The sequence below is a fragment of the Erinaceus europaeus genome, chromosome 20 (genome assembly GCF_950295315.1).
Source record: "Erinaceus europaeus chromosome 20, mEriEur2.1, whole genome shotgun sequence".
NCBI classification, from domain to species: domain Eukaryota; kingdom Metazoa; phylum Chordata; class Mammalia; order Eulipotyphla; family Erinaceidae; genus Erinaceus; species Erinaceus europaeus.
This window is the reverse complement of record NC_080181.1, coordinates 53,933,861-53,957,972: the sequence shown is the minus strand read 5'-3', so window position 1 is coordinate 53,957,972 and position 24,112 is coordinate 53,933,861. Positions and strand designations below refer to the sequence as shown.

At 46.4% G+C, this 24,112-nt stretch overlaps 1 protein-coding gene across 1 annotated transcript in view; it reads right to left on the bottom strand.

The window, feature by feature from the left end:
• LOC132534867 (cytosolic carboxypeptidase 4-like) overlaps positions 1-23,152 on the bottom strand; it is a 172,792-nt gene extending 149,640 nt beyond the window's left edge. The window contains exon 1 of the mRNA XM_060179381.1: positions 22,984-23,152. Coding sequence (XP_060035364.1) covers positions 22,984-23,114 — 131 coding nt within the window. The 5' untranslated portion in view covers positions 23,115-23,152. The remainder of the gene's footprint in view (positions 1-22,983) is intronic.
• Positions 23,153-24,112: the final 960 nt, after the last annotated feature.

Below are 24,112 nucleotides of genomic sequence, written 5' to 3'. Positions count from 1 at the left end.
CAAAGTAGCATTTTATCTTACATTATGGCACTACTATGTAAAACGATTCACTGATGGGGGGGGTGAGAAATAATCATCATGAGTTGGGAGATCTCAAAAAACACACTTGAGAAGACAGCAGCAGCCCAGAGAGTCAGGGTGCTCAGGGCTTTACGCAAGCTCGCTCCTGCCCTCTGCAGTTTGCAGAGGGGCGAATGCCCACCTGGCCTTGTGTTCAGCTGCTAAACTTGAGCTGAAATGTTCACTTGTCTTAGAAGGAGCTGCTAGCACCTCCAGGGACACAACACACAACAGTCTTACATAGAAACCGTTTTTGCTTCCACATCACGTAATAAATATGTCTTTTTTCTCCCACTGTCTCCCAAGCTTGTGAATGGGAGGGGGGGAATCATTTAGGGGGAAATGCAACTTACAACTTAATATGGAATACTATGTTTTGTAGTTCTCGTGATTTGAAATAAATGTCTATCTAAAGTAAAGATATGGCAATAGCTCATGCTTTACCCTGGGTAATAACACAATTTTTTGAAAAATAGAACTCCTAGGTAAAAGTAAATTGGGTAAGCTTATCTAATCGCCTGCAGTTTCATTTCACTAATGAGATTTTGCTGAGAAAACTTCCCTTTGAGAGCCCTACAATTCAGCACCCTCGCTGGCGGACAGCACCCTCCTGGCAAGCATCTAGAAGATCTCTAGTGAGTGGAAATTGAGGGACTGAGACTGGTTTCCTCTAATGAACAAGAATCCCTCAAAGCAATGCCCTCCATATCCCCTCCCCACACAGGACTGCAGACTTTGTACCTTCTAGGGCATCAAAGAATAATTTCCTTTCTCATTTAATAGTGCAGGATACATTTTCAAAAAGGAAGCTCTCTCTCCTTTAACTCCACTACCCTTCACTGGACTCTTCTCACTTTAGATATGCAGCAAGCACCTGGCTGCTTCTATCCTTTCCTCCCTCCCTTCCTTCATTTTTTTTAATGGTTCAGGAAAGAACTGCAATACCACAGGGCTCTGTTCCTATCAAATACAGAGTTTTGATATTTCCACCAGAGTCACTGAGCTTCCATTAGTATTGGGGCAGTCTCAGCGAGCTGAGCCTTATAAAACTAACCCTCAGTTACAACCTCCATGCAGGCTACTGAGTGCTCTTCTGCGGGAGAGGGCCCTCAGCTGGGGGCTCTGCACGGAATTTATTCTTAACCAGTTTCATCTTTTTGGTGCCATCCATCATTCCAACCTGCAAATACCTTCTGGAATATAAATTGTATCATTATGTGTTGTTGTTGTTGTTGCATATTCTACGGGAGGAATAATCATTGTTTCTACAGCTACAGCTAAACGCTTTCTTTTCTAATGGGCAAGGGTTGCAGAATGAGAGAGGACGCATGGTAAGTATGTGACCGTAAATCTCCATCTGGGCTGATAAATAGCCGTTGGTTTGTGTACTCTGAACTATTCCTTCAACTAATAACAATTGCATTGAATTATACTCAGAGTCAATCAGAGGCCCCCGTATTTTTCTTTCCCGAGCACAGAATGAAAGGCTGAGCAGAGACTGATTGCCTCCCTTCATTTACTGATCGCCTTTCTGTACATCGAGCATTGTACAAGGTGTTTATGACTACGGCACGAAGCAAGCCAGATACCTTTTTTTTTTTTTTTCTCGCACGGATTGTACACTGAAGCTGTGAGAGACAGATGGCACTAAATGAAAGAGGCCACCGTAGCAGTGGCTGTGAGTGCCACTCTGGGCAAGGGGGGGACGGTCTGGAGAAGCCTTGCTGAGGCAGTGAGATTTCAGTCGGGATAGATGACACTGAAGCTGAGACTGGGGTGTCACCCAGGAGCCAGAGAAGCAGTGGCCTGTGGGAGATGTAGGCAAGGCAGAGCTGGCAACCTGTGAGAATGAGTGAAGTAGGGCAGATGCCAGTTATAACATCAGTCATTCCTAGAGTTTCTTTGATCTATGAACTAGTAGCCACATACCACAAATAAAATAATAATAATACTGAAATGGAAGAAAGAAGGAAGGGAGGAGAGAAAGAAAGAACGAACAATAGGAAGACAGGAAGAAAGAAAGAGAGAAAGAAAGAAAATATTAGGTTGTTGCCTAAACCATGATGCATTTGTGGGCGGGTATAGGAAAAATAAGTAATGATTTTTCCGACGACTCAATCAAATGGCATTGTCATATGGCTTCATCTCAAGACTGCTGTGCAGAGTGAAATAAGTCAGAGGGGGAATAAGCAGGACACAGTGTAGGATTCCCTTTAGAGAAAACCCTTAAAACAATACAGACTGGGGGAGAAGGTATATAAAGGTTATGCAAATAGATTCTCATATCTGAAGCTCTGGAATCCCAGGTTCAATCCCCTGCCCCACTCTAAGCCAGAACTGAGGAGTGCTCTGCTAAAAAAAAATTAATTAATTAATTAAAGAAAAAGACAGACTGACAAACAGAATGGGATACAAGTCAATGTTTGTGAAGGTGAAGGACTGGCTAGAAAACGGATTCAGGTTTAAGAGAGGAGACAGAAAGGACTGGAATTCGGACTGTGCTGGAGGCTGCATGAGTCCAGGCAAATGACCCCAAATGACTACATCACACTTTTTTTGCTTTTATGTATTTCTTTAAAATTTTTACTTATAAAAAGGAAACACTGACACAAAAACCATAGGACAAGAGGGGTACAGCTTCACACAATTCCCACCACCAGAACTCCGCCATATCCCACCCCTTCCCCTGATAGCTTTCCCATTCTCTGTCCCTCTGGGAGCATGGACCCAGGGTCACTGTGGGATGCCGAAGGTAGAAGGTCTGGCTTCTGTCATTGCTTCCCCGCTGAACATGGGCGTCGACTGGTCAGTCCATGCTCCCAGCCTGCCTCTCTCTTTCCCTAGTAAGTACGTGTAGCTCGTTTCACACGAAGAACCTTCCAGTAAGGCTAGGACAGAATCAAATATGCTTGAGCACTTGCTTTCCTAGGGAAGGCTCGGTAGTTTCCTGTCATGCCCAGTTCATCTTTTAAGTGCAAAGCGAGCTTTCTGCGTTTGGACCTCCTGTGCTTTCTCACAGACCTCAGCACACTCCCTGGCCTAGAGGTGGGAGGTCATGTCTGTCTGTCTGTCTGTCTGTCTCTCTCTCTCTCTTGTATTAGACAATAGGATATTTACTAACCTACCTTTAATGTCCAAACAGATCTCCGAGATTTTTATTTTTATTTTGCCTCCAGGGTTATTGCCGGGGCTAGTGCCTACACTAAGAATCCACTGCGCCTGGAGGGTATTTTTTCCCATTTATTGCCCTTGTTGTTATTATTATTGCTGTCACTGCTATTGTTGGATAGGTAAAAGAGAAATGGAGAGAGGTGGGGAAGACAGAGAGGGAAGAGAAAGAGAGACACCTGCAGACTTGCTTCATCACCCATGAAGTGACCTCCCTGCAGCTGGGGAGCCAGGGGCTTGAACCGGGATCCTTACGCTGGTCCTTGTGCTTTGCGCCATGTGCGCTTAACCTGCTGCGATACAGTCCGATCCCCCTCCTCTAAGATCTTAGAGAGCAATTTGAGAGTCTACATGACTGTTATTTCAGATTTTTATTTTATTTTATTTTTATTTATTTATTTTTTTTGCTTTCAGAGTTATCACTGGGGCTCGGTGCCTGCACTAGGAATCCACTGCTCCTGGAGGCTATTTTTTTCCATTGTTGTTGCTGCTCTTTGAATTACTGCATAGGACAGAGAGAAATGGAGAGAGGAGGGGAAGACAGAGGGGGGGAGCCGGGGGCTCGAACTGTGATCCTTACACCAGTCCTTGTGCTTAGTCCTTGTCCACCACTGCCTGGCCCCCACTTCACCTGTCCAGAGACACCCCCCCCTCCAAATCCATCTTCGCAAGCTCCTCTCCTACCTTTGGCAGCTGTTTCCTCCTGACACATTTTATTCTGCCCTCCTCTCTCTTCCCTCAGTCCCTTCCTCTTTGTCCTCATCTTCTATTTCAACAAGGCTGTTCTCACAGAGGTTCCTGTCACATACGCCCCCCGAGAGGTTACCAATGCTTTTCCCCCCTCAGTCAAGCCGCCACTTTGTCCCATCCACCTGGCTGTCTCTATCCAATAAAGATAATACCAACAAAAAATATTATATGTACAAGACTACTCCACCTTCCCCCACCTAAATAAAAAATAAATACATATAAGCTCAGACTGCACATGAAAAAAAACACTTATAGGGATAAAAACTTGGGATCGTGTTTAGGTTGTAGTGAGCAAGCCATCCAGAAAGGCCATTATCATCAGTGGAGCCGGGGACTCCTGCCGTGTGTCCCTTTCTGCACTGCACTCATGTCTGAAGGCCACACTACAGCTGAGACTGGGCTGCAAATCACCTTCGTGTTCTTAGAGTTTCACGGGTGGGAAGCAAAACCCCTTCAGGCTCTGCAGGGTCCTTGCCAGAAGTCACATGGACCCTTTCAAAGACCAGACCTCAACGAGGTACATTAGCAGGACCTCATAACTGCACAGTCTTTACAGTCATGACCCTCATGCCACTGGACACAGACAACCAACGAGACTGACATCACAGACAGTGTCTGCTCCTTTTGCTTCTTGGCCTTAAATGTTTGTAGATGATTGGTATAGAAAGTTTGATCTTGTAATTGTAGCTTCTTCTTGGGAAGAGGGCACTGAGTTGCCGATGCTAAGCATAGAAGGGATATATATCCTTCAGGTGAATGCTGGGGCTTAGTGCCAGCACTACAAATCCACTGTTTCTGGTGGTGGCCGTTTTCCCCATTTTAAAGGATAGGACAGAGAGAAATTAAGAGAAGAAGATAGAGAGGAGGAGAGAAAGATAGACACTTGCAGCCCTGCTTTACCACTTGTGACATGGACCCTCTGAAAGCGGGGAGCCGGGGCTCAAACCCAGATCCTTGTGCTTAATAATATGTGCACTTAACCAGGTGCACCATCACCTGGCCCCCTAGAAGGGACAGTTCTTTTGTAAAGAATGTCAATTCACAGTGGCCGGGGAGTTAGCTCAGTGGTAGAGGGCAGGACTTGCAGGCAGGAAGTCCTGGGTCCTTTTTTTTTTTTTTTTTTTAAAGATTTTATTTATTAATGAGAAAGATAGGAGAAGAGAGAGAAAACCCTAGACATTGCTCTGGTACATGTGCTGCCAGGAATTGAACTTGGGACCTCATGCCTGAGAGCCTAGTGACTTACCCACTGCACCACCTCCTGGAACAAGGTCCTGGTTTCTTATACATCAGAGGTTGTCTCTCATGAATAAATGACTGCCCCTTGAAGTAAAGGAGCACTGATTCCAGCAGAGCACATTTCATGGTCCAGGTTCCTGTCTTTATATTGGAAACTGGTGTATTGACATCTGTACGTGTGCTTGTCTGTGTTAGCAATGACGGGAATGAGATTCAGTTTGGATTCAGTGACCTGTGTCGGCATCAAGGATTGGCCCTAATATGTGTGATTTCCGTTTTGTCCAATGTTTAGCAAGCTTCCATTCCTTCATCAATAATTGATAATAACGGTGGTGATAGATAGTAAAGACTTCCTAAGGCTTGTTTTGCTTTGAATAATGCATATAAAATACTTATCACACTCCCTGCCACGTGGCGTTCTGTTACCAGCACTCCCGTCTCCTCCCTTGTTTTTATTATTATTATTATTTTTGTCACACATTGACAGCATAGGGAACCAGTCAGCTTCCCCGACTCTAAGCCTCAGAACAAAATGATGGATACCAAGTCATCATAAACACATCGGCTCTCATTTAGTTTCCATTCCCACTGAACCAAAACAATATTGGCTTATGCTAAGCTATCTCCAGTTTCCCGTAGACTCATCTCTCACCACTAATTGAATCAGCAAGTCTGCTGTGCTGTGCGAAGCTATCACAGGGCGGAGGGTGCTTCTGTCTTACTAGGACATACTTGATTTCAGAGGAGAGCAAGCTCAATGGAAAACATGAATGCAACCAAGCAGAAGTGAAGCTCCAGCCCTTTGCTTCCCCCCACCCCCACAACAACAGACACCTTGAGAAAAAGAAAGTGGCATTTCTACGAGAGCCCAGGCTTCATTGCCAAGGTCGCCTTGTACCAGGCCGTGCGTCTGACGTGAGCCAGTTGGTCTGACATCTCTCCTCACCACATTATTTCCCCTTCATTTGGTGATAGTGTGCTCTTCTCAACACAGCTTTCTCTCTCTCTCCCCCGCCCCCCTCTCTGCCTCATCATTTATTTATAATTCCTTTCAGTTACCTCTGCACCGTTAAGTCTCTATTCCTTTATTATCTGCTCAGTAGGCATCAAGATAAAATTTAATTTTCATCCAATCAAATATAAGCTTTGTGCCTCTTAGCATAATTCAAATGTTTTGGTTTTTTCCTTCCTTTTATGTCTTCAATCCAGGGCTATAACCTTACTGCCCCAGTTGGAAAGGTAGGCTGTCAGCTGCGGTAGCCTTGAGAACAAACATAGGATATTAGAGCCTAAAGGAATTTAAAGATCTTTAATTTTAAAGCTAAGAAATCGGAGAGTAAACAAGTTAAGCCACCTCCCCAGAGTCACAGAGCCCGGTGTCAGCAAGAATATTTTAAACCAGAACTGAACTTCCTTGAAACTCAGCAGGGTGTCCTTGATAAGGACTATGCCGGACAGTCAAGCCAGGGCTTCATGGGAATTCTGGGAGTAACAGAACTCTGATTGAGTACTTTCCTGGGTGCAATGGACATATCTAGTTTAACTAAGAGCCCCCCTTCACAGAGGGGGTGAGAGGGCAGGTGGCATTGATAAAAAGGAAAATGATGAAAATGCCCTCACAAATGTGAAAGCAATCTGTTATTTACATGCCTGTTGCCTAAGTTGAGGACCTTACAAACCCCAGATGTTATTTTTTTTTTGTATGGTTCTTTCTCTCCCCATAAGGAAATGATAATTTGGGGGCCTGGCGGTGGTGCATCTGGTTAAGTGCATACTGTACTATGCACAAGGGCCCCCACAAGGATCCGGGTTCAAGCCCGTGCTCCCCACCTGACCTGACGTTTCCCAAGCACTGAACCAGGTCTGCATGTGTCTCTCTCTTCTTCTCTACCTGTCCCTTCTCGCTCAATAGTCTGTCTGCCTTATCCAATAAAATGGAAAAATTGGCCGCCAGGAACAGTAGATTTGTAGTGCAGACACCAAGCCCCAGCGATAACGCTGCAGGCAACATAAATTAATCAATCAATTAATTGATTAATTGCTAGTTTGAATACCATAACCTTGATTTTTTTCCCCTTGTATAATCATTTCCCTCCTTTTCATAGCCCTCCTCCACTCCCTCCTTCCTTCTGTCACAGTTATAGTTAGTTATCCTACCACAGCTGGTAAACCAACTTGTGTTAAGAAAATGGCATGGCACTGGGAGTCAGGCTGTAGCGCAGCGGGTTAAGCGCAGGTGGTGCAAAGTGCAAGGACCGGCGTAAGGATGCCGGTTCGAGCCCCCAGCTCCCCACCTGCAGGGGAGTCGCTTCACAGGCAGTGAAGCAGGTCTGCAGGTGTCTGTCTTTCTCTCCCCCTCTCTGTCTTCCCCTCCTCTCTCCATTTCTCTCTGTCCTGTCCAAAATGATGACATCAAGAACAACAACAACAAAACAACAAGGGCGACAAAAGGGAATAAATAAATAAATCTTTAAAAAGAGAAATAAAGAAAATGGCAGGAGGAGTGGGGTGGTAGCGCAGTGGGTTAAGCGCATGTGGTGCAAAGCACAAGGACCGGCGTAAGGATCCCAGTTCAAGCCCCTGGCTCCCCACCTGCAGGGGAGTCGCTTCACAGGTGGTGAAGCAGGTCTGCAGGTGTCTCTCTTTCTCTCCCCCTCTCTGTCTTCCTCTCTCTCTCCATTTCTCTCTGTCTTATCCAATGATGCCTTATCCATCAATAACAATGATAATAACCACAACAATAAAACAAGGGCAACAAAAAGGGAATAAATAAATAACTAAATAAATAAATGGAAATGGCATGTAAGGCTGATTCCCTTAAGGGCTAGCTTTTCAAATGCTACAGGGATCCGTGTGGTTACTTAGAAGCAGAATGTCAACAGTAAACAATAAAGAGGAAAAAAAAGATTACTTTTCCACGAAATAAAAACAGTGGCAAGCCATTGGCTGTGTCTGGACCATCCGTGCCAAGCTAGCTGAAAACATCCTGAGTAAATACAGTCTCTCCTACTCGGGAAAACATCAAACACTGTATTTACCTTCCACTTTGAGACTGAACAACAAAGCACGAAGGCTGCAGCTGACCAAGAGAGTGGAAAGAGTGAGTTTCTTGACGGAAAGCCTTCTCCATTGACCGGTAGCCAATTCTCCTTTCAGATATTTACAGATTCACAATCAAGAAGCCAGTCTTTCATTTGGCTGAGCCCAGGGTAGAGGGGAGCAAATAAGCTCTGAGGGCTGGCAGTGGGTGCTCTCTTTAGGACTCCAGGCAAGTCACCCAGCCTCCCCGGGAGTCCACGGAATCCCTTGTATATGAGGAAGTCTCTTTGGCCGACTTCTGCAGTTCTTATGAGGGCCGGAGCAATGCTTTGACAATAGCAAATACCTCATGAAGAAAGTACATTTTCAACTCTTTTCTCTCCAGTTCTCCCAACTCCCTCTCCACCTGCCACCCCCCCCCGTGTGTGTGTGTGTGTGTGTGTGTGTGTGTGTGTGTGTGATTTCCTGTCTTCATGGGCTGCGATGCACTCAATCTATGGTGACCTATGTTAAATCTATAAGGATACCCACTGATCTTGCCTGAATAATATTCAATCAAGTTATACATCTGGGTCTAGATGAGTTCCCGTGACTCACATTTGATTTTATTTTAATTTATTTATTGGAGGATTAATGGTTTACAATGCAAGGTAAAATACAATCATTTCTACGTGCATAAAATTTCCCTGTTTTCCACATAACAATTTAACCCCCACTAGGTCCTCCTGTGCCATCACGTTCCAGGACCTGACCCTCCCTCCTGCCCAGCACTGAGTCTTTGACTTTGGTGCAGTACACCGATTCCAGTCCGAGTTCTGCTGTGTGTTTTCCCTTCTGGTGACTCAGATTTTAACATTCCCCACCCAACACACGTTCTTATGAACTGCACAGAGAAAGAAACTGACTAGCATGAAACAAGTTTTAGACTACACATTTACCCCCAGCCCCCCATCCACCCCAACACACACACACACACACACACACACACACACACACACACACACACACACACACACACACACAATCTTTGTCAATGATTCTGCATAGCACAAAAGTCACAACGAGGGTCTGTACACCATGAATTATCCTGTCTCTTCCCCTTTGTTCTCTGCAAAGCTAATCATGAGGGAGTAGAACTTGAACCTTGGAGTGAGATGGAGTTAGATTCCAAATACAACAGACCCATATAAGAATCATGACACTTGGTGATTGTCTAGCCACCACGAAACTTAATAGGATTGTTTGCACGGACGGTATCTACCACACAGGATTTTTATATGTTGAAAAGAGATAATCGTTAGAAAAGTCCTCAGTACAGCAGTTGGTTCATGGTAAGTAAATCCTGCAGAATGACTGTTATTATTATTATTTTATATACACAACGGCCTATGAGTTATTTTCCTGGCTCCACAGTACCAGAGAAAGCTAGTCAGGTATGTTCCCTTTTCCCCTTTTCACTATTGCGAGAAACGAGAGTGGACTCAGTTTATTTGGGGTGGGGAATATGACTCACTGTCATAGGCATCTATGTTTTAGAACCTGTTTTCTGCCACATTCACTCACTTGAGGGACTTTCAGGCTGGAGACACAGGAGTAAATGGGTGGTTTTTATGAACCTTCTTGCAAGTTGCCAAATTCCTCTCCAGAGGGAAGTAAACCAATTTACAGATAGCTGTTTGAGATTATAAAGCTTCTCCCCTCACAGGCACACGAACACTGGGTTTTCATTATTTTTATTTATTTATCGTAGCATAATCAGCATCAAGCTCTACCACAAATATTTCAAATGTGTCTTCTTTTTAACTACCAGTAGAACTGGTGTGGGTGTGCGTGTGTGTGTGTGTGTGTGTGTGTGTGTGTGTGTCTGTGTGTGTGTGTCTGTGTTTGTGTCTGTGTGTGTGTCTGTGTGTGTGAGTGAGTGTGTGTGTGAGTGTGTGTGTGTCTGTGTGTGTGTCTGTGTGTGTGTGTCTGTGTGTGTGTCTGTGTGTGTGTCTGTGTGTGTGTTTCTGTGTGTGTCTGTGTGTGTGTCTGTGTGAGTGTGTGTGTCTGTGTGTGTGTGTCTGTGTGTGTATCTGTGTGAGTCTGTGTGTGAGTGTGTCTGTGTGTGTGTGTGTCTATGTGTGTCTGTGTGTGTCTGTGTGTGTGTCTGTGTGAGTGTGTCTGTGTGTGTGAGTGTGTCTCTGTGTGTGTGTGTCTGTGTGTGTGTGTCTGTGTGTGTGTCTGTGTGTGTGTGTCTGTGTGTGTGTGTGTGTGTGTGTGTGTGTGTGTCCAGGCTAAGATTGGGCACATTGACCTGGCCAGTTAATCCTTATTCCCAGACTGGCTGGAGAACCACGTAGTGTTCTGCAGAGACGCCATCCCTGTCCTCAGAAGCTCCTCACCAGGCTCTGTTCCCATTCCACCACCTCCATCCTCACACCTATTGGGCACTCATTTGCCTGCAACACCCATCCAAACAGATCTTTGTACATCTATGTTCATAGCAGCACTATTTGTAATAGCCAAAACCTGGAAGCTACCCAGGTGTCCAACAACAGATGAGTGGCTGAGAAAGTTCTGGTCTAGATACATAATGGAATACTACTCAGCTATTAAAAAATGGTGATTTCACTCTTCTTTACCCCATCATGGATGAAGCTTGAAGGAATCTTGTTAAGTGAGGTAAGTTAGAAACAGAAGGATGAATATGGGATGATCTCACTCACAGACAGAAGTTGAAAAGCAAGATCAGAAGGGAAAACTGTGAACAGAACTTGGACTGGAGTTGAGGTATTGCAACAAAGTAAAAGACTGGGGTGGGGGAAAGATTCAGGGCCTGGAACATGATGGCAGAGGAGGACCTAGTGGGGGTTACATTGTTATGTAGAAAACTGGGTAATGTTATGCCTGCACAAACTATTGTATTTTACTGTGGACTGTAAACCATTAATCCCCCAATAAAGACATTTAAAAAAAAAAAGAAGGAGAGGAGCATGTGTGAATGTTCAGACCCTTCTCCAACAGGATCTTACCTCCCCCAGCACAATCACCCACCACCAAGTAGTCTTGACTAGGAAGCATCAGCTAAAGCAACTGCCTCCTATTAAGGCCAGAGAAACTCTATGCAGCTAGTTAAGTAGCAAAACGCTTTCGGGAACATCTAACCTCCACATTAGTCCACATAATTGAGGGATTGCAAGCTCTCGTGATTCAGAGATGATGAAATAACAACAAAAAGATAGAAGTTGAAGGACCAGGAGGAATGAAGACAAGAGTACATTGAGAGGAAGGCACAAACACGGGACATGCTGGGAAACGGCTCAGCACAGGAAGCAGAAGTCAGCAGGGGGTGGGTCACCCCTCTGTGGAGTTGGGGACTTTTGTAATAATGTGACCCCCCCATGAAAGTAGTGGCCTTGCTGAGCTTCCCAGATGAGGTGAGATCTGGCCCCTGGCTATAGATGCAAGGTTGGGATCTGGGGCACATTAAGTAAAGAGGTAACATACAGATCCAGATGGAAAGAGAGCTGGTCTATCAGGTCCCAGGGAGAGGGGACGAAAAAGAGAGAAATATTTGGATGTAGTAATAGGGTCCTGAGTGGCTTGCAGGGGAAGTGAGGAGTGCACCTGGAAGAAAAAGGGGGCAATTGTGTTCAAATGTGGACAGATAGTTGTAGAGATGACAATAAACCATGTCTGCAACTTTGGCAGAACTGTTTGCAGTGGAGAGACTTGGGATTCAGAACTCTGCTGGTGGAAAGGGTGTGGAATTATACCCTTGTTGACATGTGTGATTGTGTAAATCAATATCAAATTGCTAATAAAAAATTAAAAATAAAGAGAGAGAGCTGAACCAGTGCAAAGGAGAGAGAGGAAAAGAAATCCGTTGTCAATAGGTGTAAGGCACTAGATGTAGGGGCAGGGGTAGATAGCATAATGGCTATGCAGAGAGACTCTTATGCCTGAGGCTTCTAATTTGCAGGTTCAAATCTCAGTACCACCATAAGTCAGAACTGAGCGGTGCTCTGGTAAAAACAAACAAACTAAGGGCACGTGGCACAAGGCGCAAGGACCGGAGGCATAAGGATCCTGGTTTGAGCCTCTGGCTCCCCACCTGCAGGGGAGTCTCTTCACAGGTGGTGAAGCAGGTCTGCAGGTGTCTGTCTTTATCTTTCAATCCCCCTCTCTGTCTTCCTCTCCTCTCTCCATTTCTCTCTGTCCTATCTAACAGTGGCATCAATAATAACAACAGTAATAACTACAACAACAATAAAGAAACAACAAGGGCAACAAAAGGGAAAATAAATAAATATAAAACATATTAAAAAAGAAAGAAATCTTTCTGAGGAGTGAAAAAATGTAGTTTCTGTGTTGAAGAACAAATAGAAAATCAGTACAAGTATTAAGTCAAAAAAAAGGTGGGTAAGACATAGAGAAAGCAAAATCAGTTGGATTTTATGAGATTGAATATCAGAGTAAACTGCGTTATGGCTATAGTGTCTGAATGGAATCTCTCAGCAGGCAAAGCAGAATTCTATGTTAAAGTCGGAGAGAGCAAGTACTATATCTGTAGGGAAAACTATGCTATTGGTTTACTATACTGAAAAAGAACGCTTTTCAGGAAGGCATACTCTGGGGAAAATGTGGGATAAATCAATATTGAGACATGAGGACGAGGACATGATCTTACAGAATGATTACAGATGAGAACTAAAAGGAATTAAATACAATACATGACGGAATTTAAGATGAGATGTCTGGGAGGAGCTGCAGAGAAAGTAAGAGACAAGGGCAGGATAAGAGCTCTTAGGAGCTTTATTTGTGAGCACTAAAGAGCTGAGGAGCAGGGGTCCGGGTGGTGGCGTACCAGGTTGAGTGCACATGTCACTGTGCGTAGGAACCCAGGTTCCAGCCACTGGTTCAAGTCCTTTTCTCACCTGCAGGGGGAAAGTTTTGGAAGTGGTGAAGCAGGGCTGCAGGTGTCTCTGTCTCCCTCCCTCTCTGTCACCCCTGCCCCTCTCAATTTCTGGCTGTCTCTATCAAATAAATAAATAAATAAATAAATAAATAAATAGATAAATAAATAAATAAGGATTTTAAAAAAACCTGGGCTGGGGAGACAGCATAATGGTTATACAAACAGATTTTCATGCCTGAGGATCTAAAGTCCCAGGTTCAATCCCCAGCATCATCATAAGCCAGAGCTGAGCAGTGTTCTGGTCTCTCTATCTCTCTGTATCTTTCTCTCATTAAAATAAATAAATTAAAGAATTTAAACTGTTGTTTTAAAAAAAACAGATTTAACTAGCATAACAAAATATCTGTCAGTGAATAAACAATGTATCTTTCCTTTCATTGCCACTCCAGTTAAACCCCAGAGATTCCCTTTTTGGCAGCAAGCAACTCGTTACAAAGTTCAGCAGTGAAAATAAAGAAGAGCAAACAGCTAAGCCTATTGTTAAAGGGATACTGTGTGGTGATGCTGGTAGCAGCATGTAGCTAAGTGACCCAGTGACAATACCAAACCCCATGTGCTCCTGCCAGGTGGACCAAAGGAGCGGAAGGTAAATACAATGAGGAAGACAAAGGTGTGCTCAGATACAACCACATGCAAATGCCATGTGCTGCGCTGACTGGCATCGCTGATCAGTGACAGAGAGTCATTTAGAACCTGGTTGGTAGGAAAGATGCTTAGCGATTTTAAATAAAGAATCACTCCATAATACAGGTGAAAAAGACATTGTCATGGGAATAGATTCCTTACCGACCTATTTCCGATGAACAGTGGACACACACACACACACACACACACACACACACACACACACACACACACACACACACAGAGTTTGTAGTGCTTACAAATTCATGAGGCTGCGGTAGGTAGCTTTATTACAGATGGCAGAAATAAAAGGGATGCTGACCAAACATTTGATGTGTCAGCCAGGGAGGGGACTCAGTGAGCAGAGTGCATGCCCTCCGTGTGAGGCCCCGGGTTCATGGCTATAGGCCCCAAGGATATCGCCCAGAGATGCAGAGATGCAACAACAGTACAGGTAACAGAGCCATGTGTCAGTGTCAGTCTCTCTCTCTCTCTCTCTCTCTCTCTCTCTCTCGTTCTAAAAATATGGGGTAATTACTAGGCCAGGCAGGTGACTCAGAAAAATCACACAAGTGTGAGGCCCTCAGGTTGGTTCCTAGGCAACCCATACGAATGTGATCAGCACAAGGATGTAAACATCTGAGCGCTCAGTGTTTAAAAACTCCATGAAATCCTGAGAGGAGATGGGGAAATATTTGTCATCTACATGACAAGGTGAATATTCTGAACACAAAACATGCATGGAAATGGAAATGAAAGGAAGGAGGATGAAGAGGGTGAGACTGAGAGAGGAGGAGGAATTGAAGACGCACCAGGAAATCCCCCTTTGAGATACTAAATGATATCAAAGCACATTATCAGAAGAGGTCAAAGCAGGGGAGTTAAGATACCAACCCCATTTCCACCTATATGAACACAAAGAAGACAGCCTGTGACAAAACCCAAAGCACCCTGTATCTCTGAGACACAACACCAAAGGCACAAGGCACAATCCTTAAAGAAAGAAATGCAATGGGGTTTACAGTCAACAATATGTATACCCATACTGTTTCCCATATTGGGAGCTACTCTCTTCCCTGATCCAGCTTTCTGTTCCTTTTTCCAGCCATGACATCATCTCCCCAGAAAATAACGTGGATCCACCTACATATCAGGTTTCAGGCTCAGGGAAAAAATGACAAACAAACAAACAAACAAAAATGAGTATAGTCATGGGTCCTTTGGAATAGAACTAAAATAGTCCTACTAGCTATCTACAAAACAGAGACCCCTGACTCTTCATCTGCACTATTCCAGCCTTTAGGTTCATGATTAGTCAGCAATTTGTTTGGCTTTATATGATAACTCTTTTTTCAGTCACCAGGTTCCAGATGCTACCATGATGCCAACTGGACTTCCCTGGACAGACAACCCCACCAATGTATCCTAGAGTCCCTCTTCCCCAGAACCCCACCCCGCTAGGGAAAGAGAGAGACAGGCTGGGAGTATGGATCAACCTGTCAATGCCCATGTTCAGAAGAGAAGCAATTACAGAAGCCAGACCTTCCACCTTCTGCAACCCACAATGACCCTGGGTCCATACTCCCAGAGGGATAGAGAATAGGAAAGCTATCAGGGGATGGGATGGGATATGGAGTTCTGGTGGTGGGTATCATGTGGAGTTGTACCCCTCTAACACTATGGTTTTGTCAGTGTTTCCTTTTTATAAATAATAAAAAAAAATGGTGAAGGAAGGAAGGAAGGAAGGAAGGGAGGGAGGGAGGGAGGGAGGGAGGAAGAGAGGAAGAAATGCCAAGCTAGATGTCATCACAGTGAGTGATCTCAGCCCGGGGAAAGGCACTGTAGACAATGAAAGCACTAGCCCCCGGCTCAAAGGCAACACCTGTGAAGGAGGCAGACTGTTGCGCAAAATACACAGGGAACTCTTAAAAAAAAACCTCATTAATCAGAAAACAATTCTGGGGATTGGGAAGGTAGAGGGTGGTGGCTGATTTGGTTAAGCCCACAGGATACTGTGCATGGAGCTGGGTTCGAACCCAGCCTCCCCTATCTGCAGGGTGGGTAAGCTTCGTGAGCAGAGAGGCAGGCCTGCAGGTGTCTCTCTGTCTTTCTACCCCTCTACCCCCACCCCTCTCAGTTTTCTCTCTGCATTGTTAAAAAAAAAAAAAAACCAGAAAGGGGAAGAGAAAAATAATGGCTACCCAGGGATTTGTAGTGCTGGCACCAAGCTTCAGCAATCACGCCAGTGGGGAGGAAAGGAAAGAACTTAATGGGGTACAGGTCAACCTCGCCAAAGCAGACACAGGCGGCGAAAAGGAGGCATTGGAGGGGGAGAAGGCAGGGGAAGAGGAGGAGGGAAAGAGGGGGAGAAGGAGGAGGAGGAGGAGGGGGAGGGGATGGAAAGGAGAAGGGGGAAGAGGAGGATGGGAGGGGGAAGAGACCAAAAAGGAGGAGGGGAGGAAGGTGAAGGAGGGAGATGAGGGGAGGATGGCTACCCCGCACCACGTGACCTCACGGAATAGCACATGTGTGGAGACACTGGCCTGAGCGACATCGTAAGGTCATTTTAAGAGGAAGCCTGTACAGTCCTGGTAGTTAAGACCCAGGGAACGCGCTGTATGCTTACTGCCACGAGGATCCCTTTGGTTCTGATGGACAAGGCCCAAGAACACTTTGCTCTGACTTTTGGACTCATTCACAGGGATTGTATAGAAACCACTGGCACAAATAACCCCATCCAAAAATGGGGGGAGGACTTGGACAGAATATTCACCACAGAAGAGATCCAAAAGGCCGAGAAACACATGAAAAAATGCTCCAAGTCTCTGATTGTCAGGGAAATGCAAATCAAGACAACAATGAGATATCACTTCACTCCTGTGAGAATGTCATACATCAGAAAAGGTAACAGCAACAAATGCTGGAGAGGGTGTGGGGTCAAAGGAACCCTCCTGCACTGCTGGTGGGAATGTCAATGGGTCCAACCTCTGTGGAGAACAGTCTGGAGAACTCTCAGAAGGCTAGAAATGGACCTACCCTATGACCCTGCAATTCCCCTCCTGGGGATATATCCTAAGGAACCCAACACATCCATCCAAAAAGATCTGTGTACACATATGTTCTTGGCAGCACAATTTGTAATAGCCAAAACCTGGAAGCAACCCAGGTGTCCAACAACAGATGAGTGGCTGAGCAAGTTGTGGTATATATACACAATGGAATACTACTCAGCTGTAAAAAATGGTGACTTCACCATTTTCAGCCGATCTTGGATGGACCTTGAAAAACTCATGTTGAGTGAAGTAAGTCAGAAACAGAAGGATGAATATGGGATGATCTCACTCTCAGGCCAAAGTTGAAAAACAAGATTAGAAAAGAAAACACAAGTCGAACCTGAAATGGAATTGGAGTATTACACCAAAGTAAAAGACTCTGGGGTGGGTGGGTGGGTGGGGAGAATACAGGTCCATGAAAAATGATGAATGAAATAGTGGGGGTTGTATTGTTAAATGGGAATCTGGGGAATGTTATGCATGTAAAAAAAAAAAAAGAAGTAGAAACGCAAAGCAGAAATTGACTGAGTTTGGAGTATGGCACCAAAGTAAGAAAGCAGAAGTACACTAGAGTTTGCAGTGAGTATCCTCCCTAACACTTCCTCTCCACTATTCCAAGCTTTGGGTCCATGATTGCTCAACAATTTGTTTGGCTTTGTATGTTAACTCTCTTTTCAGTCACCAGGTTCCAGGTGTCATCAGGATGCCGGCCAGGCTTCCCTGGACTGAAGACCCCACCAATGTGTCCTGGAGCTCCGCTTCCCCAGAGACCCATCCTACTAGGGAAAGAGAGAGGCAGACTGGGAGTATGGATCGACCAGTCAATGCCCATGTTCAGCGAGGAAGCAATGACAGAAGCCAGACCTTCCACCTTCTGCAACCCTCAATGACCCTGGGTCCATGCTCCCAGAGGGACAGAGAATGGGAAAGCTATCGGGGGAGGGGGTGGGATATGGGGATTGGGTGGTGGGAATTGTGTGGAGTTGTACCCCTCCTACCCTATGGTTTTGTTAATTAATCCTTTCTTAAATAATAAAAAAAAGAAACCACTGGCAGACAGGCAAGGTGGCTTTGACCTTGAGTGCAGGCCGCAGCTGGGTGAAGGGAAAGTCCACAAAAGTTCTTGTGTCTTCACGACTTCACTGAGTTCAACTTTGGACACTGCTGACATGTTTTGCTGTCTAAGCTGAGAAATAAAGTCACTGTTATTGCTTCACTATAAAAGCTGAGCTCTGTAAAAAAAATAAATAAATCTTCAGAGGACCAGGTGGTGGTGCAACTGATTGAGCGCACATGTTGGAATGCTCAAGGACCCAGGTTCCAGCCCCCGGTCCCCACCTGCACGGGGAGAGCTTTGTGAGTGGTGAAGCAGGGCTGCAGGTGTCTGTCTGTCTCTCTCCCTCTCTGTCTCTCCCTTCCTCTTGATTTCTGACGGTCTCTATCCAATAAATAAATAAAGATAATTAAAAAATCTTTAAAAAATAAAAAAATCTTCAGGGGCCAGGTGGTGTTGCACCTGGTGAAGTGCTCACATTACAGTGTGCAAGGATCCAGGTTCAAGCCCCTGCTCCCCACCTGCAAGGGGAAAGCTCCAGGAGTGGTGAAGCAGGGCTGCAGGTGTCTCTCTGTCTTTCTCCCTCTCTATCTCCCCATCCCCTCTCAATTTCTCCCTATCTCTATCCAATAATAAGTATTGGATAATACTAAGAATTAATAAATAAATAAATTAATTAATTAATACTAAGTATTTATTTTATTTATTCCCTTTTGTTGCCCTTGTTGTTTTATTGTTATAGTTATTATTGTTGTCGTTGATGTCATCGTTGTTGGATAGGACAGAGAGAAATGGAGGGAGGAGGGGAAGATAGAGAGGGGGAGAGAAAGATAGACACCTGCAGACCTGCTTCACTGCCTGTGAAGCGACTCCCCTGCAGGTGGGGAGCTGGGTGCCCGAACCAGGATCCTTATGCCGGTCCTTGCGCTTTGCGCCACCTGCGCTTAACCCGCTGCGCTACCGCCCGACTCCCATAAATAAATATATTTTAAGAAAGAAAAGGAGAGACAGCATCAGATGATCAACCTGGTCCCTTGTGCCCTGCCATTACTTTGCCCTCCTCTCAGGCACTGTTTGGTTTTCCCTGGACTGGTCACACTTGGAAACCATGAGCTCCCATCAGCCCACAGTCCAAACCCACCCTTGACCAGGAAGCAAGTACCTTTCACTGTGTGTGGGGGAGGCTGGGTTCTCCCACAGCTCCCAGTGGGTTTGATTTCATTTGATCTTCAAACATTTTAATACAGACAAAGAGGGTTAGAGGGATCAGCAATGTTCTGTCCAGGGAGCTTCCACTATTGCACTATGGTGCTGGGGCTCGAACACCAGGCTTCTCCTTTGTGTCCTTGGGAATATGCTCTCTCCCAACCCCTCGAGGATGCATTTTAGTTACAAACTGTCCTATCTATCTATGAGAGATATTTTTACAGATTTTCTCTTTCTTTTTTCTTTGTCACTGCAGCTTCATCACTCTGGGTGGACTTTTTTTTCCTTGTATGATCTTTATTTACTTATTGGATAGAAACAGAAATCAAGTGGTCTGGGAGGTGGCACAGTGATGGAGCTTTGGACTCTCAGGCATGAGGTCCCGAGTTTGATCCCCAGCAGCACATGTGCCAGAGTGGTGCCTGGTTCTTTCTCTCTCCTATCTTTCTCATAAATAAATAAAATATCTAAATTAAAAAAAAACACAGAAGGAAAGAAAGAAACAGAAATCAAGAGGGAATGGGGTGATGGAGAGGGAGGGAGACACCTGCAGCCCTGCTTCACCATTCGCAAAGCTTCCCCCCCCCCCCCCGCAGTCAGGGACCGACCGGGGGGCTCAAACCCGGGTCCTTGCACAGAGGCTCAGCTCGGCGGTCTGAGCTCCGGCCCACTAGTGATGCAGGTGCGAGTGGAGGAAGGGAAGCTCAGCGGAGACAGGCGGGAGGCGGTGGCAGGACGCAAATCGAGATGAACAGCAGCGGACTCTGCAAAAACTGCTAAATGACTTGGCAAAAGACCCGTCACCCAGATAAACAGCGCCTCCGGAGGGAGCGGCGTAGGATTCCGGCCACGTGCACAGGAGTCATTTCTGGGTAGAGGTTCTGGCAGAAGGCAGAAAGGAAGAGGGGAGGAGAGAGGATGAGGCTGCCCCAGTGAGCCAACAGACATATCTGAAATGGAGAAGGAGGGGGAAGGCAGAGAAAGGGGGACCTCCCCCCAGCAGAGAGACTGAGGCTACACTTGATGCTTCTACCAGCACCAGGCAGGCATCCAGGCTTCCGCTCTGTCTCTGCTCGTGAGGGAAGGTGTGCTGTCCACACGTGAATTGCTTTTGTGGCAAATGAGGCATGAAGCTTATTGTCAGAATGCAAGATGTCTACAGCACAGCCAAACTGTCTACCGGGCGCAAGGTGGGGATGGGGGAGGGATCACCTCTTTCTTGCAGTTTTTTAAATGTATTTTCTTTTTTAAATTATATTTATTTACTTTCCCTTTTGTTGCCCTTTTTTTTTTTTTATTGTTGTTGTAGTTACTATTGTTGTTATAGATGTTATCGTTGTTGTTGGATAGGACAGAGAGAAATGGAGAGAGGAGGGGAAGACAAGAGGGGGAGAGAAAGACAGACACCTGCAGACCTGCTTCACCACCTGTGAAGCGACTCCCCTGCAGGTGGGGAGCTGGGGGCTCGAACTGGGGTCCTTACACTGGTCCTTGCACTTTGTGCCACGTGCCCTTAACCCGCTGCACTACCGCCCGACTCCCTCTTGCAATTCTTTGAGGCACACTTTTATCTGAGAGCCTCCCATACCTTCTCTAGCCTTCCCTTCTGTGTGATCAAAGAAGCCTTCCGGGGCCGCATGGTAGCACATCTAGCTAAGTGCACGCGCTACAGTGCACAAAGATCGGGGTTCTAGCCCTGCAGGTGGATCTGGGTCCCCACAGGCGGTGAAGCAGGTCTGCAGGTGTCTTTCTTTCTTTCCTCCCTCTCTGTCTTCCCCTCCTCTCTCCATTTCTCTCTGTCCTATCCAGCAACGACGACATCAATAACAATACTAACTACAATAAAACAACAAGAGTGACAAAGGGAATAAATAAATATTTTATATATATAATATTTATTTATTCCCTTTGTCACTCTTGTTGTTTTATTGTAGATATATATATATATCACTACAAGTGTTTGGGATATAAGGCTGGCTTCTTTCTGTCCTGTGGTCTTCCCCATCTCCATGCCTCCCGCATTTGATTCAAGTCCACACTACACAGGGACACTGCAACCGACGGATGTTGGCTGCCTGCCCTTAAGGAGCTGTACCAATCTCTGAAGAGCTAAAGGTCAGGGGGAACCAAAGGATTGAGTCTATCTGGGCTGGATGCCCAGGAAAACCTCACAGCCAGGTGTGTGGGTGGAGGGTGGCACAGGTACAATTGTCTTCTAAGGAAGGCCCACACGGCAGCCATTGTGTTTGGGGCCCGACAGCAGATTCCTCAGACCGGAATTAGAAAAGGCATTCCCCTTTGATAAATTTCTTCTTGTTACGGTTTACAGGCAACTAATCCTCACCGCACTGGATCAGACAAGACGGGCACAATCAATTCTGGGAGGGAAAACAATGCCAGGTCTGCTCAATCTTCCCTCAACGAGCAGCCCGGGAGAGGGTGGGAGACAGGGAACAGAGAGAAAGAAAGCCAAGGCAGGCCTGCCCGTGCCTGGGCTAGCAGGCTCTCCGCAGAGGCAGGGATGGGAAGACCCGTTGAAATAATGAAATAATAGATCCTGGCGCTTGCTGTCAGACGGGAGATCCTGCAGCGCCACCAAACATGCCTGAGCTGAGCTGAGCTGAGGGCTGCCGGAGGGCGGGGGCAGATGGAAGGAAGGAAGGAAGGGGACGTGATGTCAGAACAGAAGCCCTGCATGCGGCAGCCCTGGAGGAGGGAGGAGAGCTGGGTGTACCGCAGTCTCCAGCATCTCTGCTCGGTTGCCAGCCCAGCGAGAAGAGCAAGCTCATGACTGCATCTGGGTGATTAAGTCACGGGGAGCTTGGACCCGCCCACAGCAGTCTTCATTCGGGTTGCTAGATCTTTCCACACTTGACTGTCCACTGAGTGGGAAATCAGGCTGGCAGGGCGGCCTCGCCCACCTTGGTGGGGGTGACTCGGGATTAATGAAACTGAGCTAGAGGCAAGATGGCGCCAGTACCCATGCCTGCCTCCATCACCCACCAGCAGAGACAGAGGCCGCTACCCACATCAGCTGCACCCAGCCAGGCCTCCCCCCCCCCCTTGGACTGAGGGGAACGAACGGCTCAGCCCTCTCACGTGACTCACTCCAAGGTTCTCCATCCTGTCTTAGTGTTCAGGGCCACTTTAGCCCCCTTCCCACCCCCAGGGATGTGTGTGGGCCAAGTCTAAAATATCTCTGTACGTTTGTACGGCGAAAGGCGTCACCGGGGCTCCTATGGTTCACAGGCCTCCCTGTTCCCTGTTCCCTGTCTGGACTCTCTCCCAGCTGTCATGACCCATCTTTTGTCTTCTCTGGGCCATGATTCAGGGCGCCTGGAGCAATGTGAGGTGAGCTTTCTTCTGCTGGCCCCTCCTCTCATCTCCTGAGACGGAGGAGGACTGCTGGTAAGACTGGAGCACTGAGCCCTGCTCCCCGAGAGCCTAGGTCTTGGCAGTGGATTTTTTTTTCTGAGTTATAGTTTAGAACCTTATCTGTGAGTGTGTGTACAACCCTCCCCTACACACACACACACACACACACACACACACACTCGTGACTGGCAAGACGAGCATCTGTCAGTGGCTGTATCTTCTTCACCACAATCAAATCTTACAGCGAAAGCACGTTTCTAAGACCAGGCAGACAGCACCGTCTCTGACTCCATCCAGAGGGGAGCATGCCCTGGAGCGACTCCAGGGACCTCTCCACCCTCACACCCTTCCACAGCTCCACCATGTTCCCTCTTTCCCAAAGATCCCCGGGCTCTTTGCCTATGGACGCACGGAGGCCTCCGTGTGCCCCCACGCCCGCCCCCCCGTGTGCAACTCACCGCTGCAGGTGGTAGTCCAGGGCATCCCTGTGGGCGTCCAGCAGAGTGACAGCACGGGACAGGAACTGGTGGCTGCAGCTGGCTGACTTGAGTTCCAGGAAGAGGAGGCCCAGGCAGAACATGGCGCCCATCTCTTCCAGCTGACTGGTCCCAAATTGGAGACCCTGGCGGGGAAACAGAGCAGCTCAAGGTGACTGGGGCCACAGGGGTGGGTGGGGTGCTACTAGGGGCCTGGGTTTAAGCCTCTGGCCATGGACTTCAGGCCCTTTATCAATGCTGACTTTCATTTTATTCCTTCTTTCTTTCTTTCTCTCTTTTTTAATTTTTTGTATTAATGACTTAATAGTGATGGACAAGACTGTGGGATAAGAGGGGTAAAATTCCAAACACTTCTCCCCACCAGCTCTGTATCCCACCCCCTCCACTGCAGGGTTCCCATTCTTTATCCCTCTGGGAGGAGAATCTTTATGGGGTGCAGAAGATGGAAGGTCTGACTTCTGTAATTGCTTCTCAGCTAAATGTGGACTGATTTTGGCAGGTCAATCTATTACCCCTCCCTGCCCCCGCCCCCTGCCTGTTTCTATCTTTCCCTACTGATGTAGGGCTTTGGGGAGCTGGGGTTGCAAGACATAGTGGCGAGGTTTTCTGCCCAGGAAAGTCAGGTTGGCATCAAGGTAGCATCTCAGATTTGTGGCTGAAAAGCATTAAGATATAAGGCAGACATTTTTTTTTAAATAAGCAGGAACCTAAGGGTAAGAATATAGCAGTGGTCCGGGAGGTGGCGCAGTAGATAAAGCACTGGACTCTCAAGCATGAGGTTCTCAGTTCAGTCCCTGGCAGCACATGTACCAGAATGATGTCTAGTCCATTCTCTCTCCTCCTATCCCCTCTCACAAATAAATAAATAAATAAATAAATAAATAAATATTAAAAAATATAGCATATGATATTTGGGGTCTGCATGTTGGAAGGAGCTAGGAAGTCTATTTTCAGTATATTCCAAGGGGCCCATGACTTTACTGATTTTTAGCCAGAGCCTGACAGCTAACATACAGATGGGCTAAAGGTATTGTCTGGAAAGATGGTGTCAGAGTTGGGAATAGGACTAGAAAGCTGAATCAGGGCAGAG